At 40.1% G+C, this 15,344-nt stretch overlaps 1 protein-coding gene across 12 annotated transcripts in view; it reads left to right on the top strand.

Annotated features, from left to right (window-relative positions):
- Positions 1 to 15,344, top strand: part of LOC138750977 (DNA-binding protein SATB1-like) — a 171,249-nt gene that overhangs the window by 60,409 nt on the left and 95,496 nt on the right. For all 12 annotated transcript variants that reach the window (XM_069913107.1, XM_069913078.1, XM_069913087.1 and 9 more), the window contains one exon: positions 9,025 to 9,488. In XM_069913107.1, coding sequence (XP_069769208.1) covers positions 9,025 to 9,488 — 464 coding nt within the window. The remainder of the gene's footprint in view (positions 1 to 9,024; positions 9,489 to 15,344) is intronic.

The raw sequence follows: 15,344 nt of genomic DNA, 5'->3' as shown, positions 1-15,344 counted from the left end.
GCCTAAGAGTCTGTTGAATACCCATAATGTTTCAGCCTCCACCACCACTGCCATAGTATTCTATGAATTCAAAACTCTGTTTACAAATAAAAACTGGCCCTGATCTCTCCCCTAAACTTTTCTCCCCTTTCTTTGTACAGATGCCCTTTTGTATTTGCTACTCCCACCCTGGGAAAGAGGTGCAAGCTGACAACCCTATCTATGCCTCTCAGAATGTTGTAGACCTCTATTAAGTCACCTCTCAACCTTCTGTGCTCCAAAGAGAAAAGTCCCAGCTCTGCTAACCTTGCCTCATATGTGACTTATTTTCCAATCCAGGCAACATCCTGGTAAATCTCTGCATCCTCTCCAGAGCTTGCACATCCTTCCTGTATTGAGGTGTGCAGAACTGAATTATTTATAATTGTTTGCTAAATATGAAAAGCTGGGAATTTTTAATCATTTAAAAATGAAAAGCATTTGGATCCTAATTGAGAAAATTCTACATTACTGTTTGTAGATCTATGGTTATACAAGGCTATTAGCTAAACTATGAACCTATTTGATTATTTCATTTGAGCTATTGAAAGCTATGATTGGTTAAAACCTTTAATATTTTAACTTTTAGAAGAATGTCTACTCTTATTTCTCAATGATCATTGATAAAGATGATGTATTCTTGAATTATTACAACAAGTTAGAGAATAATTGCTTTAATTGTCCAACATGAACATTTCAGCATGAAAAATACTCAGTACGATTTTGAGTTGAGAGGTATCGTGCTTGGACAATGGAGATCACAGGCACTAAAAGTGAAAGCACTTGGCTGAGGTTGTGTTACAGTACCACTGTCATGACTGGATCATTGTCTGCCTTTGATGCTAGTGGCACTATACTTGACCTTCTAGTGATAGCAATATTCAGCACCTGCATAAATGTGATTGTGTAAGTTCTGTTATCCGCTATTGTCAATCCTTCACCCTTGAGACCAAAAGAGGGGAATAACAGAATGTTGAATTGTAAGGGGCATGAGTTCAAGTGCATCATGGTCTGGATAACACTGGTTTGGACACTATAGTGAGATAATGAAAAACCCTCTAGAAATTATGTCATTTTCTCTATAGTAAATTCAACCTTTTTTTGGTTTTATTCTGAGCATCTGAAATCTGAAATATTTTTATAGTAATTATTTTTCATAGCCTCAATATTATTCATCAGACTGCTGAACTACAAGAGGAAAATTACTGTATTAGGACCAAGAGGTGAAGCAACACTTTTCAGAATAATTCCCAGCCAAAATGATCATTGTAAATGACTGGAATCAGCAATTATGATGAAAAAATGATTGTAGATGCGTTTTCAGAATCAAACCCCAGGAGTATTACATAACATACAATAAATAAATTACATAGACATTTTCAATGTGAAATGAAGCAGTGGCAAATTTTGTTAGTCTGTGAACTAGCACTGTTGTAATTTTGGAATAGTTTTTGTCTATGCTTTAAGCACTCAGGAAAATTGAGGAAATAGTCTTACAGAGAAAACTCCTTTAAGGGCTATTGAAAACTCAAAACAAGCTCATCACTAATACACAGATGTTCATGGAAGACCACTAGAAAAAAATGTAACATTGCAAACGTAAAGATTCTGTGTTTTATCAGTCGAGTCTATTTGTAGTCCTCGATTAGGCCACATATTAAAGATGTAAAGATGGCCATAAGAACCGAATTTCTATGCTGCTTGAACAATAATAAGCTTTTTTGTTTTAACCCTGAACCAGTCATTTACTGCATTAATTTCCAGAGAAAAAGTTCACTTCAAAATATTTCAGATTTGTTGTCAGAGTACATACACGACATCACGAATGAGATTCCTTTTCCCTGTGGCCGCGGTAGAATTGCCACTAATTGGTGATGCAAAAAAGTAAATTGTACGTATAGTAAAATGTAAACAAACAAAGAACTGTAAACAGATAGCGACTGTACAATACAGAGAGAACAAAAAGAAAAGCAAAAAAAGTGCACAATAAATTAGTCTGTGATTGTGTTTATCGTTGAGGAGTCTGATGGTGGAGGGGTGTCAGCAGTTCCTGAACCTGGTGGTGCGAGTCTTGTGGCACCTATACCTCTTTCCTGATGGCAGCAGTGTGAACAGAATGTGTGCTGGCGGTTGAGGGTCTTTGATGTTTGCTGCAGCGTTCCTGTAGATGTACTTGAGAAATGATTGTTTCAAACAAAAAGAGAAGTAAATCTAACAATTCCAAATAATACTGTCTATAAAAAGGTATTTATGTTGTAATTGGTTTTGTATATACTTGAATATTAATATAATCCTAATTTTTCATGAAAATAGGATTCATTTCTGGGTCGAAGAAGAACTTTTAGTGTTTTATACAATATGTAGGAAGAGCAGGCACTGCTGCACCTTCTTGACTAATGAGAAGGTGTTGTGAGTCCAGAATAGGTCATCATTTAAATGGATGCCAAGAAAATTTGTGCCCCCCCCCACTCTCTCTACGTTAGAGCCATTGATATGTAGTGGGGGTGTTCCTTCATCCTCCAGCCAGAGCTGCTGCAACGGCAGTGCTGCCGCTGGTCCGGACCCACCTGGTCCTAATGCTGACAGCTGCAACCGCGAGGTCTCTGCCCAAGATGCCGACGTCTGTGCTAGACAGCAGCCACGAGGCATTGAGAACTCCAGGGGAGCAGTGGACTGCGCAGGGCACCAGAATCAGGGATAGCACCCCCATGTCGAGAAGGACGGTGACCACAACAGCAGACCAATGAAAGGCTCAGAGTCAGAAAGACCCACATAGGTCACGTACTGTTAACGTTTGTAGTTGGGGGACTTGAACGGCTGCAGGCTGCTGGAGACTGGCTCATGGAACCAAGTATCAGAGCTGGGATTCGAGAGGGTGCTGAGGGCAGGAATGGCTCCTGAAGGTCCTTGGGCACTGAATGCTTCTTCATACGGGGATTTCGATCTGGAGCTCAGGTTGCTGATGGATTGAATTGGAGTTGATGCAGCTACAGGGGCTGAAGGCGAATCCATGGACAGTCAGTGACTCTGAAGGGGTTCTCTTTTGCTTTTTTTTCCTCTTGTAAGGGGTGCTGGGCAATACTAAATAGCCATTTTTTGTCTGCCTTACAGCAGGCAAAAGTTAAAGTGTATCATGTATGTTACATTTTTAATGTATTATTGCGCAACAACAAAAAGACCCTTGAACCTTTGCCCTGTCCACATTGGGAGTCGAGTTGTTGCTCTTGCATCACTGTACAAGCTGTTGAACCTCCTCTCTGTAAGCTGACTCATCATTGTTGCCAATGAGGCAAACTACCATTGTGTCATCCACAAACGATGATTCTGCTGGAGCTGAATGTGGCAATACAGTTGTGAATTAGCAATGTGAACAGTAGAGTGCTGAGCACGCAGCTATGAGGTTTGCTCAGTGTGATGGGGCTAGTGGTTTTGCTGCCAGCCTGGATAGACTGTATTTTTTTTTTCAGTTGCAGAGAGGGCTGTTGAGTTACAGTGAGGATAGTGTATTCACCTCTGAGATATGATTGTGTTGAATGCCGAGTTGAGGTCGATGAACAACATCCTGGCCAATGGGGCATCATTCTCTAGGTGGGTCAGGAATAAGTGGAGAGTCAGGGCTATGGCATCATTTGTTGAATCATTTAGCTGATAGGCAAACTGGAATGTTGCCATTCCACTGTCATTGGTAGGTGCACTTTGATGCACTCGATTTCCAGTCGCTCAAAGCACTTCATGATCGTGGAGGTCCATGCCACTGGACGATAGTGATTTAGACCAGCTACCGTCACTCTCTTGGGCTCTGGGATGATGGTGGCTGCCTTGAATCCTGCGGGGACAATTGACTGCTGGAGTGAGATATTGAAATTATCCATTAGGACTCAGTCAGCTAGTTCACACAGTCGCTCAGCATCTGACCAGGTATGATATCTGGTCCTGCTTTATGTGGGTTCACCCTGGATAGGATCCTCCTCACTTCAGTTAATGCTATTCAGGTTGCCTTTTTCTCAGAGACACATAGGGATTGGATTATATTCCACATTAATCTGTTCATACAATTTGAGGTCTGACTGAGGACAGAAAATGCTGGAAATGAACAGCAATTTGATCAGTATTTGAAAGAGCAATGTTTCAAGTTGGATCCACTCATATAAATTAATAAACTAAAGACCCAAAAGGCAGTTGAAGCTGTTAACATCATTTAACTGATGTTTATTGATGTGATTGGCTCCATGAAGCCATGTCCGACCTGTTCTTCGCAATTTATGCTGCGTGGCAGTACAATAATTAAAGGTCACAATCACCAAGCTTTTTGGCCATCTTCAGTGATCTCATTTGCCTGCATTAGAACTATATCATTGCATCCTTTGCCCTTTTAATTATCTGACTAAATGCCTCTTAAAGGTAATGATTGTATCTGATTCCACCACTTCCACTTGGCGTGGTGCTGGATATCATGCCCTTTCTGTATGGGGGGAAAATTACCCCATATCCTCTGTAAAATGTTTTCCTCTTACCTCAAATCGACCCCTTGGTAAAGGATTATTTATCCTTTCTTTGCCTCTCATAATCTTATACATGTCTATCAGGATACTCCTCAAGGCCACTCCTCAAGTTCAGCTCGTTGAATGGTGTAACAACAATCTTGAGCTAAAAGTCAGCAAAACCAAGGAGAGGATTTTGGACTTCAGGAGAAGATCGGGGAATATAACCCAGTCCTCATTGAGAGCTCAGTAGTGGAGAAAGTCAAGAATTTCAAATTGCTGGGTGTCAACATCTCCGGGGATCTGTCCTGGAGCCTCCATGTTGATGCAATCACAAAGAAGGCTCGCCAGTGGCTATACTTTGTGAGGTGTTTAAGGCGGTTCGGTACGTCACCAAAAACTCTCATAAACCTCTACAGGTGTACCATGGAGAGCATTTTGGCTGGTTCCATCACTGCCTAGTATGGAGGCGCCAACTCTCAGGACAAGAATAAACTCCAGAGGGTTGTTAACTTGGCGTGTGACATCGCAGCACCAGACTTCACTCGATCCAGGATATCTACATGAGGAAATGTCTTTAAAAAAAACAGCCTCTATCCTCAAAAATCCCCACCCAGGGCATGCTCCCTTCATTCTGCTACAATCGGGAAAAAGATACATGAGCCTAAAGACGACCACTCAACAGCACAAGGACAGCTTCTTCCCTGCTGCCGTCAGATTCCTGAATAATCAGTGAACCAAAGACACTGCTTTACTTTTCATGCCCTCCTATTTTTTTTTCTCGTAACATGCAAGTTAGTTGAAACATCAGTGTTTTCCCCATGATGCTGCCACAAAACACTGGATTTCATGACTTGTTCATGGCAATTGATTCGGATTCTGATATCCACTGTTTCCCCATAAAGTTGTTCTTCATTTTACCCTCAGACTTTACTTATTTAGGGGATTCTGCCATACTTAATACTTGCATTTCAGCTGTTTACTTCTATCAGTTATTCTATTTAAACCAGGAGTAAGCTGTTTGGTTTCTGGTTTCTTAAAAAAAATTGTTTCATGATTCAGATGATAATGATCTAACCTATTCAATTGTTTGTTATTTTTATTTACCAAGTACTTGATATAACCAGCAAGCGAATTTTTAAAGTTCTAAGATCAAAATTTATTGTCTGAGAACGTACACATCACGTGCAAACTGAGATTCTTTTCCCTGTGGGTCTGAAATAAGAATTACTTCTTATTGGTAGTGCAATTGTACTCCAGGAGAAGATGCTGTATACAAAAGGGAGAAATGTAAATAAACTGACTGTCCAAATACACAAGAAATAATGTTCAATAATAAATAATGTGCAAAATAGGAGTCCTTAAATTAGTCTGATGATGGAGGGGTAGTAACTATTCCTGAACTTGGTGGTATGAGTCTTTTGGTATCTCTTTCCTGGTGGCAGCAGCAAGAACAGAGCATGTCCTGGGTGGTGTGGATCCTTGATGATTACTGCTGCTCTTCAATGGCAGCGTTCCACGTAGACTTTCTTGACCGTGGAGAGAGATTTGCCGGGCTGTGTCTACTATCTTTTGCAGGGCTTTCTGCTCAGAGGTAGGTAATGGTGCCCCCGTACCAGGCCATGATGCAGCTGATCAGCACACTTTTCACTTCACATCTATAGAATTTTGCCAAGGTTTCCGATGTCATACCGAACCTTCACAAACCCTTCAGGAAGTAGAAGCGCTAAAGTGTTTTCTTCACAATGTCCAGAAAGGAATTTAAATTTTTCACCATTTCCACCTCTGATCCCCTAATGATCACTGGATCGTTCATCACTAGTTTCCTCTTCCTAAAGTCCACAACCAGCTCACTGAGTGTGAGGTTGTTATTATTAATGAGCAACATGGGTTGTTCAAAACTTGCCCAATGATAATGACATTGCATAAGTTCAAACCTTTCCACGAAGGTACGAGAGGGTAGGAATAATGAATTAGGGTATGAACCCTAGTTTTAAATCCTGTATTTGATTTACCTCCATTAATTTTTTTACTTCCAAATTTGCGATGTAAGTTTCCTGTTCATTGATTTATTTTAATTAGTGACAGTTACTATTCTGTCCTTACTGTGTTTCGCCTACACACCTGACGGAACACCAATAGTAAAACAAACACCAAGTACACGAACATGACAGTGAGACAACGTTGGGGGGAGGTATGAATGTGAAGGCATTAGGCCGAGCATAATAATGAGCATATTTTAATCTGTTAACATGAAGATGGGAATTTGTAACATCAGAAAGTGTGCACAGAATTCCCTGTTATTCGGGGAATTGAGACCATGTGTAAAATTCAAGTTAATGATTATTATCTTTTCCTAAAAAAATAGCCTTGAAACCTCCATCTATTTAAAGATTTGGCCACCTCCAACATTCCTCTTGTCCAGATACTTGAATGTATTGTTATTATGCAAAACTCTTTAAGCAGATACCATCTATTCTCAAGGTCACTCTTGAATCTTTTCCAGTCTGTCTCCAACCTTTCATATGGTTGACCAAACCATCTTTCTGTAATTCCTCCTCATGACTATCTTGCTAAATACAACTGTTCTTGCTTGAGGCTCCATTCTTTCCAATCCATTCATAGCCACAGTTTAATCAGTAACAGTTTCGCTTTCTGTTCTCACACTAATATTCCTTGGTGTCTCTCAGGTCATTTTCCTCATCCTCCCCTCAGTTCTCGTGTCGTAGTTTCATCTGAAAAGATGACACTATATCAGATGATACTGTATCATCACTTTTTATCCCTCCACAAATTGTCAAGACTGTAATAGCAGAATTTTCCTCCCAACTAAATTTCAGAAGCTAAACATGTCATTTTGATCTTGAGCACAAAATCTGCTCGTTAGTCACAGATTGCTCTCCCTGGCAGTTGTCTATACGGAATCTAACGCCTTGCAATCATGTTGTCTTAAATAAGAACAGGAAAAGCTCAGCAAGTCAGGGTGCATGTGTGGGAAGAGAAATTGTTAACTTTTCAGGCCAAAGAGCTAGGTGTCTTTATATTTTTATAAATTTAAATGTTAAATTTAAATTTAGACATACAGCACAATAATAGAGCCATCTCAGCCCACAAGTCTCTGCTACCCAATTTGCACCCCATTAACCAACACCCCTACTATGTTTTGAGTGGTGGGAGGAAACCGGAGCCCCCAGAGAAAACCCACGCAGACAAAGGTAGAACGTACAAACTCCTTACAGACACTGTGGGACTTGAACCCTGGTCTGGTCTTGATTGCTGGCACTGTAAAGACATTGTGCTAACCATGTCTTATTTCATTGCAAAATAAATTTCATTCTATCATTAAAGCATCCTTTTCTACTTTCATGATATTGCCCCTTAAAACACCTGCCTTATCCAATCTGCAGTTGCAGATTATCCATGTCTTTGTTACCTCCGGATTAAATCATACCCATTACACAGCTGACCACCCTCTTTAATTCTCTCTGCAAATTTGAGGATGTATAAGAGTTTTTTCACGATTAAGCAATTGAGTTTCAGCAAAAATTTGGTGTGTAAGCAATAATGCAGTAAGCGGGACAAAGCAAATGCTTTGATTAATCAAACTCTACTGTGACAGTGTAAAGTCAAAATTCATTGATAGGAATTGCATACATGCAAGCTTTGTCTTACTGCTGGATTTTGGTGAATCCGTGGAATTCTCTGCCTAGGGAAGCAGTAAAGGCTATCTCATTGAATATATTTAAAACACTGAAAAGTTTTTTTTGCAAAAGTAGAGAAATTATGGATAATGGAGAAAGGGCATGTAGGTGGAGCTGGGTTCACAGCCAGATCGGACCTGATCTTATTAAATGGTGCAACAAGCTCGATGAGCCAAAAGGCCCGATTCCTGCTCTTATTTCTTATCATTTGACTTTCAGTGTCCTAACCATTCATGCAAGTTTACTTGCCCTTTGTGCTTTGAAGTGTCTGAATTAAAGCAGATTTATCCTTATTCCTCTTGTTTGGTACATCAGACTCCTGTTTGTTTAATAGTGTTTTGCTATTATTGAACAAGTATGAATTATGAACCAAGACATTCTATCTTTTTTTATGTTCATGCAAATATAGCTTTGAAGTCTGACCTAGATTGTGGGTTGTGATAGGCGGACTACATGTTGGGTACTTTGTGTTTTATAATATTCTAACTATAGTAAATTGCATGTATCTCAATTGTGAAAAGGAGCTCTGTGTGATTGTGGAATAGAAATGTAATGCACTATTTATGGATGTGCTACATTTTCAAAAGACTTTTGTTATATTTTATTATTGCTGACAACCTCAAAAACATGTACAGACCTTTGATAAAAGTCCACCATCAATATCAAAGTATTTTGTGTTTTTTTTTCCCAAACAATCATTAATGGCAAATATATATTAAAAATGTAACAAATAAACTAACAAAATGCATTCCTTTTTCAAGGACTGATTATTGTTGCTGGGGGCGTTTTCCTTTAATTTCTTACTTTTTGTCTCGTTGCTCTAGCTGAAATGGAGACCATGTCTGAGCTGTCTATTTCTCAGCCAGGAACAAACCATGTAAACTTTGGAGCACAAACTGTTCCTGGAAATGGTACGGATATGCCCCAGCCACCATCACCTGCTCAACTTCCTCACAGTGGTCAGCCAACCACCAGGTCACAACTTTCTAATTTGCATCCTGGACTTGTCTCTGCACCTCTTAGTCCACAGCTGGTTAACCAACAGCTGGTTATGGCCCAGATATTAAATCAACAATTTGCCGTCAATAGACTCCTGGCACAGCAATCCCTAAATCAGCAATACTTAAATCACCCTCCTGTCAATCGATCAATGACTAAACCACTGGAACAACAGACTTCATCAAATGCTGAAGTGTCTTCCGAAATCTACCAATGGGTTCGCGATGAGTTGAAGCGAGCTGGCATCTCTCAAGCAGTGTTCGCTCGTGTGGCTTTCAACCGAACTCAGGTAAAACAAAACACATCTTTTTCTTTTGTGCACTTGCCAAAACTCCAAAACATTGGTTGAGACCATGTCATGATACTGCATCATTTGAAAGTTTAATTTTGTTGTGATGCAAGGTGGGATGATGTCAAGAAGCCCTTTGTTTTACACAGGTTTTCTGTGTCCTTTGCAAAGTCAGTGATATTTTGTTGATTACAATATAGAAATTGGTATATTCATCTCTAAACTTATGAGATTAGGAATCGATGCTCTTGTGAACATTGGAAGACATCACTGATATATTGTCTGTAAGAATATTCCTTCTTGGAGAGTGAACATTTATTTCACATTTTCTGAAATTTAATATAACCCAACTGTATCCACTTGTCCAATAAATGAAAGGATTTACGAATGTTTTTCAGCTACATTAGAGCAATGCTGCACAGAATTCTAAAACTATATATATGAGATTACCTCATAATCAGCTAAAAGTGCTTTCTGCAGGGTCGTTACCAGAACGAATGTTAGAAGGGGGCATTAGGATGTTGGGGGGGGGCACAGTGGAATGCTCATAAACTCGCTTAGTGGGGTATTATTGCTGACTATCAAATGCTGGGCCCTATCTGCTGGGAGACGAGGGCACTGTTTTTATTGTGTCAAGCGTCATTAGGCATGACTGACTCTTGATGCACGCTACTGATGCGGCTGGGGAGGGGGGCGGGTGTAGAGTCGCTAGCATGTGTCAAGCTAGACGCTAGCAACGCGGGAGGGGGGTGGGAGCAATTCTGATGGCAAGTGATGGCCATGACTGTATGGGGAGGCACAGGACCTCGCTTGGGGGTAGCAATGGCCGCGGATCCCCCTCCCCCCTTGGCACTGACCCTGGCTTTCTGGTCTCGCATGTGCTGATAGTATGACCTTTGATTGTTGTATAAAGTACGTTTCTTCCTAATGTGGCTATTTTAGATCAAAATACTTCAGTTTGTGTTGGTGAAATGTTTGTAATCAAGATGGGAAACTTCAAACAGTGCATGTGTTCTTCAGGAGAATTTTTTTTGTTTTATTTGATTTTGAACTTAAAATGGAAACTAATGCAGTATCTTTGTGAAGTGCTGTTTTTAGTGTGCGCTTCCTTCCAAAACCCAAAGGGATGTAGATTGTTGGAATGATTGGTCACTGTAATTGCTACTTGTATATAAATGAGTTGTAGAATTTGGAGGGAATTGATAGGAATGTGGAGAGAATAAAATAGTTCAGGTAGATGGTCACTGCAGGCATGCTGAGTTAAATGGTGTGCTATAACCTGTCGATATCTCTTCAACGTGATTTAGATCTGGCTATGCCTTAAATTTGTAGAACTTAAAAGTAAAGCAGCCAGAGGTATTAATTCTCCATGTGGAGTAAAATGTTTTGATTTAAAATGTTCTTAGCCTTATCCACAATCCAGAATTATTGAAAGTCAAAAGTTCCATTATTGTCATGTAATACAACATTTAGAATGTGACATACATGAAATTCTTTAGCTTTCTCTACGGCACTTTGTCAAATGCCCCTCACAGAAATGAGGCCCCAGCGTGGAACAAACTTGTGACCCATGGTTTACAAGACCAGTGCTCTAACCACTGATCTATCTGAGCCCGTCGGAGAGTTGCTGAGCAATTTGCATCCATATGTATTTAAAAGCCCACAGAAATTATGGAAGAACTCACCCAGTCTTGCAGCATCCATAGGAGGTAACGATATATTAGTGACATTTCAGGCCTAAGGCCTTCTTCAAGGAATAAGCAAAGAACAGGAAGTTGGCAGAATAAAGACAAGACTGGCTGGGGAGGAGTCCAGGCCAACAAAAGATGTTAATAGGATTTGATGAGAGGGGAGGTAAGAATTGATTTTGGCTGTATGAAAGAAGATAGAGGCAAAAGGGGAGAGAGAGAGAGCTGGGGGAAAAGAGGGGAAGAAAAGGTGGTGGGAGAGGTTAATAGAAGCCGAAGAAGTCAATGTTTATACTATCAGATTGAAGGGTGTACAGATAAGAAGATGTGTTGCTCCTCCAATTTGCAAGAGTCTCAGTCTGCCAGTACATGAGATCATGGATAGACATGTCAGCAAGGGAATGGGGTGGGGAATTGAAATGGGTGGCAACTGGAAGATCCATGGTATTGCAGCAAACAGAGCCAAGTTGCTGAACAAAGTGATCTCTCAGTCTGCGCCCAGTTTCTCCGATGTAAAGGAGACCTCAACAGGAGCACTGGATGCAGTAGATGACCCCTGCAGATTCACGAGTGAAATGTTGCTTCACTTGGAAGGACTGTTTGAATCTCAGAATGGTGGTGGTGGTGAGGGAAGAGGTGCAAGTGGAGCATCTCCTGTGGTCACAGGGGTAGATATCAAAGTGACAATTGGTGGGGAGAGAGGAGTGGAAAAGTGGGTCAAGGAGGGAGCAGTCCCTGCAGAAGGTGGAGAGGGGAGGGGTGTATGTGTCTAGTAGTGAGATCACGTAGCAGGTGGCAGAAATGGCGGAGAGGATATGTTGAATGCAAAGGCTTGGGGTGGGGTGGTGTTGTGTCCTTGTTGTGCATGGGGGAGGAGGGGGCCAGGGCAGATGTGTGGGTAATGGAGGATATGCAAGTGAGGGCCAAGTTGATGGTGGTAGAGGGAAAGCCTCTCTGATGATCTGGCATGGAAGTCCTCATCCTGGGTGCAGATGCAACAGAGACAGGTATTAAAAGAAGGGAATGGAATCCTTACAGGAGTCAAGATATGAAGAGGTGTAGTCAATGTAGCTGTAGGAGTTGGTGGGTTTGTAAATGTCTGTCGTGAGCCTGTCTCCCAAGATGGAGTCAGATATCGAAGAAAAGGAGAGTGTTGCTAGACATGGACCAAGTGAATTTTAGGTCAGGGTGGAAGTTGGCAGCAAAGTATATGAAGTCAATGACCTGACCTCATGAGTGCTTCAGGCAGCACCAAAGTAGTTGTCAATGAGGCAGAGGAAGAGTTGAGGGACCTTGCCTGTGTAGGCTTGTAGCATGGATTTCTCCATGTAGTCAACAAAAAGGCAGGTCCATGTGGGTACCCATTGCTACCCCTTGAATCTGGAGAAAGTGGGATGAGTCAAAGGAGAAATTATTGTGGGTGAGGATAATTTTTGCCAGCTGGAGGAAGGTGCTGGTGGAGAGGGACTGGTTGAGTCTATTGTCTAAAGGGCTTTGAACCCTTTGGTATGGGGGAATGGAGATATATAATGATTGGATATCCATGGTAAATGTGAGGCAATTGAGTTCAGGGAACTAGAGTTAGTAAAGTGATGGAGGGCATGTAAAGTGTCCTAGATGTAAAGGTTCCATTATTGTCATGCATTACTACATTTAGAATGTAACATACATGAAACTCTTTAACTTTGTCTACCATAAGGCAGACAGAGTCGCCACTTTGTCCAGCACTCCTCACAGAAGGTGGGGAAGGACTAGACCAGGTGGGACAAAACAGAGTTGAGGTAAGTGAATATCAATTCGGTGGGACAGGAGCATGCGGACACAATGAGTCTGCAGGGACAATTGTGTTTATGGATCGCAATAGTAACTATCAAGCGCACATTTAGACTAATCCTATCACAATCCCATTCTCTTCTACTCACATTCCCACCAATGTCCCAGATTCTACCATTCACCCACATGCAAAAGGCAATTTGCAGTGGTCAATTAATCTACCAACCCACATGTATGTTGGACAAAATGAGAGCATCTGGAGGAAAGCTGCACAGAAAATGTGCAAACTTCACAGACATAGCATTGGAGTTCAGGATCAAACATGGGTTGCTGGAGCTCTAAAGCAGTACCTTTACTAAGCCACACCATTACACAACCATTGCAATGGAAGTAGTTTGATCCATGGTAAAATGTTTTGGTTGTATGGCCAAAAAGATACTTAAATAAGTCTTTTTAATGCATTGTAGCTGATGAGTAAGTTTTACTTCCAATGTTAAATGAAAAACAGAAAATTATATTAGCTCCATTATAGGAGAAAACCAGGTATTTGATGGATTGAAGGTAACAGGAATTCAGCAGTGCCTTTTCTTGCAAAACTATTTTTAAAATAACATCTAAAAATCCAGAGGATAGCCAAACTGCAACATTACATTGTCTTTAAATTAAATATTTTAGATGGAAGTGACAGGCTGTAATATAAAATGTTTGAACATCAGTTCCTAAAATCTGTTATGGGTTTTGCAGTTCCTCCACCTGCTCCTCCTCTCCACAAGTAAGTTGCAAGACTCAATGAAGTTAATAATTGCACCATTGAGATGAAACCCCATTTTTTTCCTGTGATATAAGTTTAGGGAATTCCCCAGAAATTGGTTTCTTCACTTGAGGATAGACAAATACCAGTAATACCATTGTTTTTCTGGTAGGCTTAGTGAGGTGAGTTATGTGGGTCTCCACCACTGGTTTCCAAGTAACTTTATTCCCCCTAAAAAGAACAAATCAAAGAATGCCTGCCTATATTTTTCTCATACCTTGACCAAGGCTTCAGGCCAGAAATGTTGATTACCCTTTACTTCCTACAGATGCTTCATGACCTGCTGAGTTTCTCCAGCACTTTTGTGTGTTGCACTACAATCACAGTATCTGCAAACTTTCCTGTTTAACTTCAAACCACAATCAGTTCCTTTTGTCAAATAAAAATTGGTTGCGACTTTCCTAAGCAAGTTCACCATGCCAAGTGGAGTCAATAAAGCAACTTGAAGGTATTCACACACCTCATATGCTGTATGTAATAACTTGTCACATACTGAAGAGGTGCCCTCACATGTATTCTCAAAATCCCAATGACACAGAGCTGACAGTGGATAAAAGGCTAAATTATAGCTATTATATCATAAATATCCAGAGAAGTTTTAGTGCAAAATATTTGTTAACCGCACTAAATTCAAGGGAACAGTATTAATTTTAACTGATTTTTTGAGGAAGCATCATTTAAAGCTCATCTTTAGATGTTGAATGTTCTCTATATTATATATTAGAATAACAGTATGGATTTTTCACTTAGAAAAGTACCTTCTAATCATTTTTCATGAAATGGACATTCCTGTTTTTGAACAACTTGATGAAGAATGTATTATCATGGTTAATTATTTCAAAACATTTCAAAAGGAATCAATATTTATCTGCATTTAAGATTATGTAGCATGCAAAATGTTTGCATGTGATTCTAAAAAAAATAATCTCCTCAGTATTGATGACAAAATCGCAATATAAGCTATGCAATGAAAACTTTATTTTCTAGCAGTCATCTGTGTTGATGAATTAGTTTCCTTAAAAATGGCTTTCATGTATCCATTGTTTTGAATGATGTATGCTGTATTATTTGAAGGGAGGGTTTTTTTGTATCTTGTTTTGCCAATACGACAATCTGCTAGTATTGTGGAAGTAATATCCTGTTAATAACTGTGTAGTTGTGCAAGAATTATTGTAGATTTGTCAAGTAATTAAGTTATGTAAAAGGATAGTGTCTGTCTCCAAATTGTTAACTGTATTCGACAAATTTGACAATGACAGAGATTGAAGGGGATCTTTAACTTGCATAAATGGGTGGATTCAAGATGGGGTGTCAAGTTAAATCCACCAACACTGGCATACATCCCATTGTGTCAGTTTACACATGGGATGTCAGGTTAGACTAATCCTATAATTTTTGCTTATTGTAAAAAAAAGAATTGGGCACATGTGCTTTCTCAACTTCCCTTGTAACTTGGAAATAAAACTACAACAAGAGGACATGGATGGAGTCTGAAGACCAGGTGAACAGAAATTTGGCAACTAAACTCTACAGCTTTACCACATAATTTTAGCGCATAATGTAGGAATGTTTGGATTAAGCTTT

The sequence above is a fragment of the Narcine bancroftii genome, chromosome 1, assembly GCF_036971445.1.
Source record: "Narcine bancroftii isolate sNarBan1 chromosome 1, sNarBan1.hap1, whole genome shotgun sequence".
Taxonomy (NCBI): Eukaryota; Metazoa; Chordata; class Chondrichthyes; order Torpediniformes; family Narcinidae; genus Narcine; species Narcine bancroftii.
The sequence above is the reverse complement of the archived record's forward strand: the minus strand, read 5'-3'. Positions and strand labels throughout refer to the sequence as shown.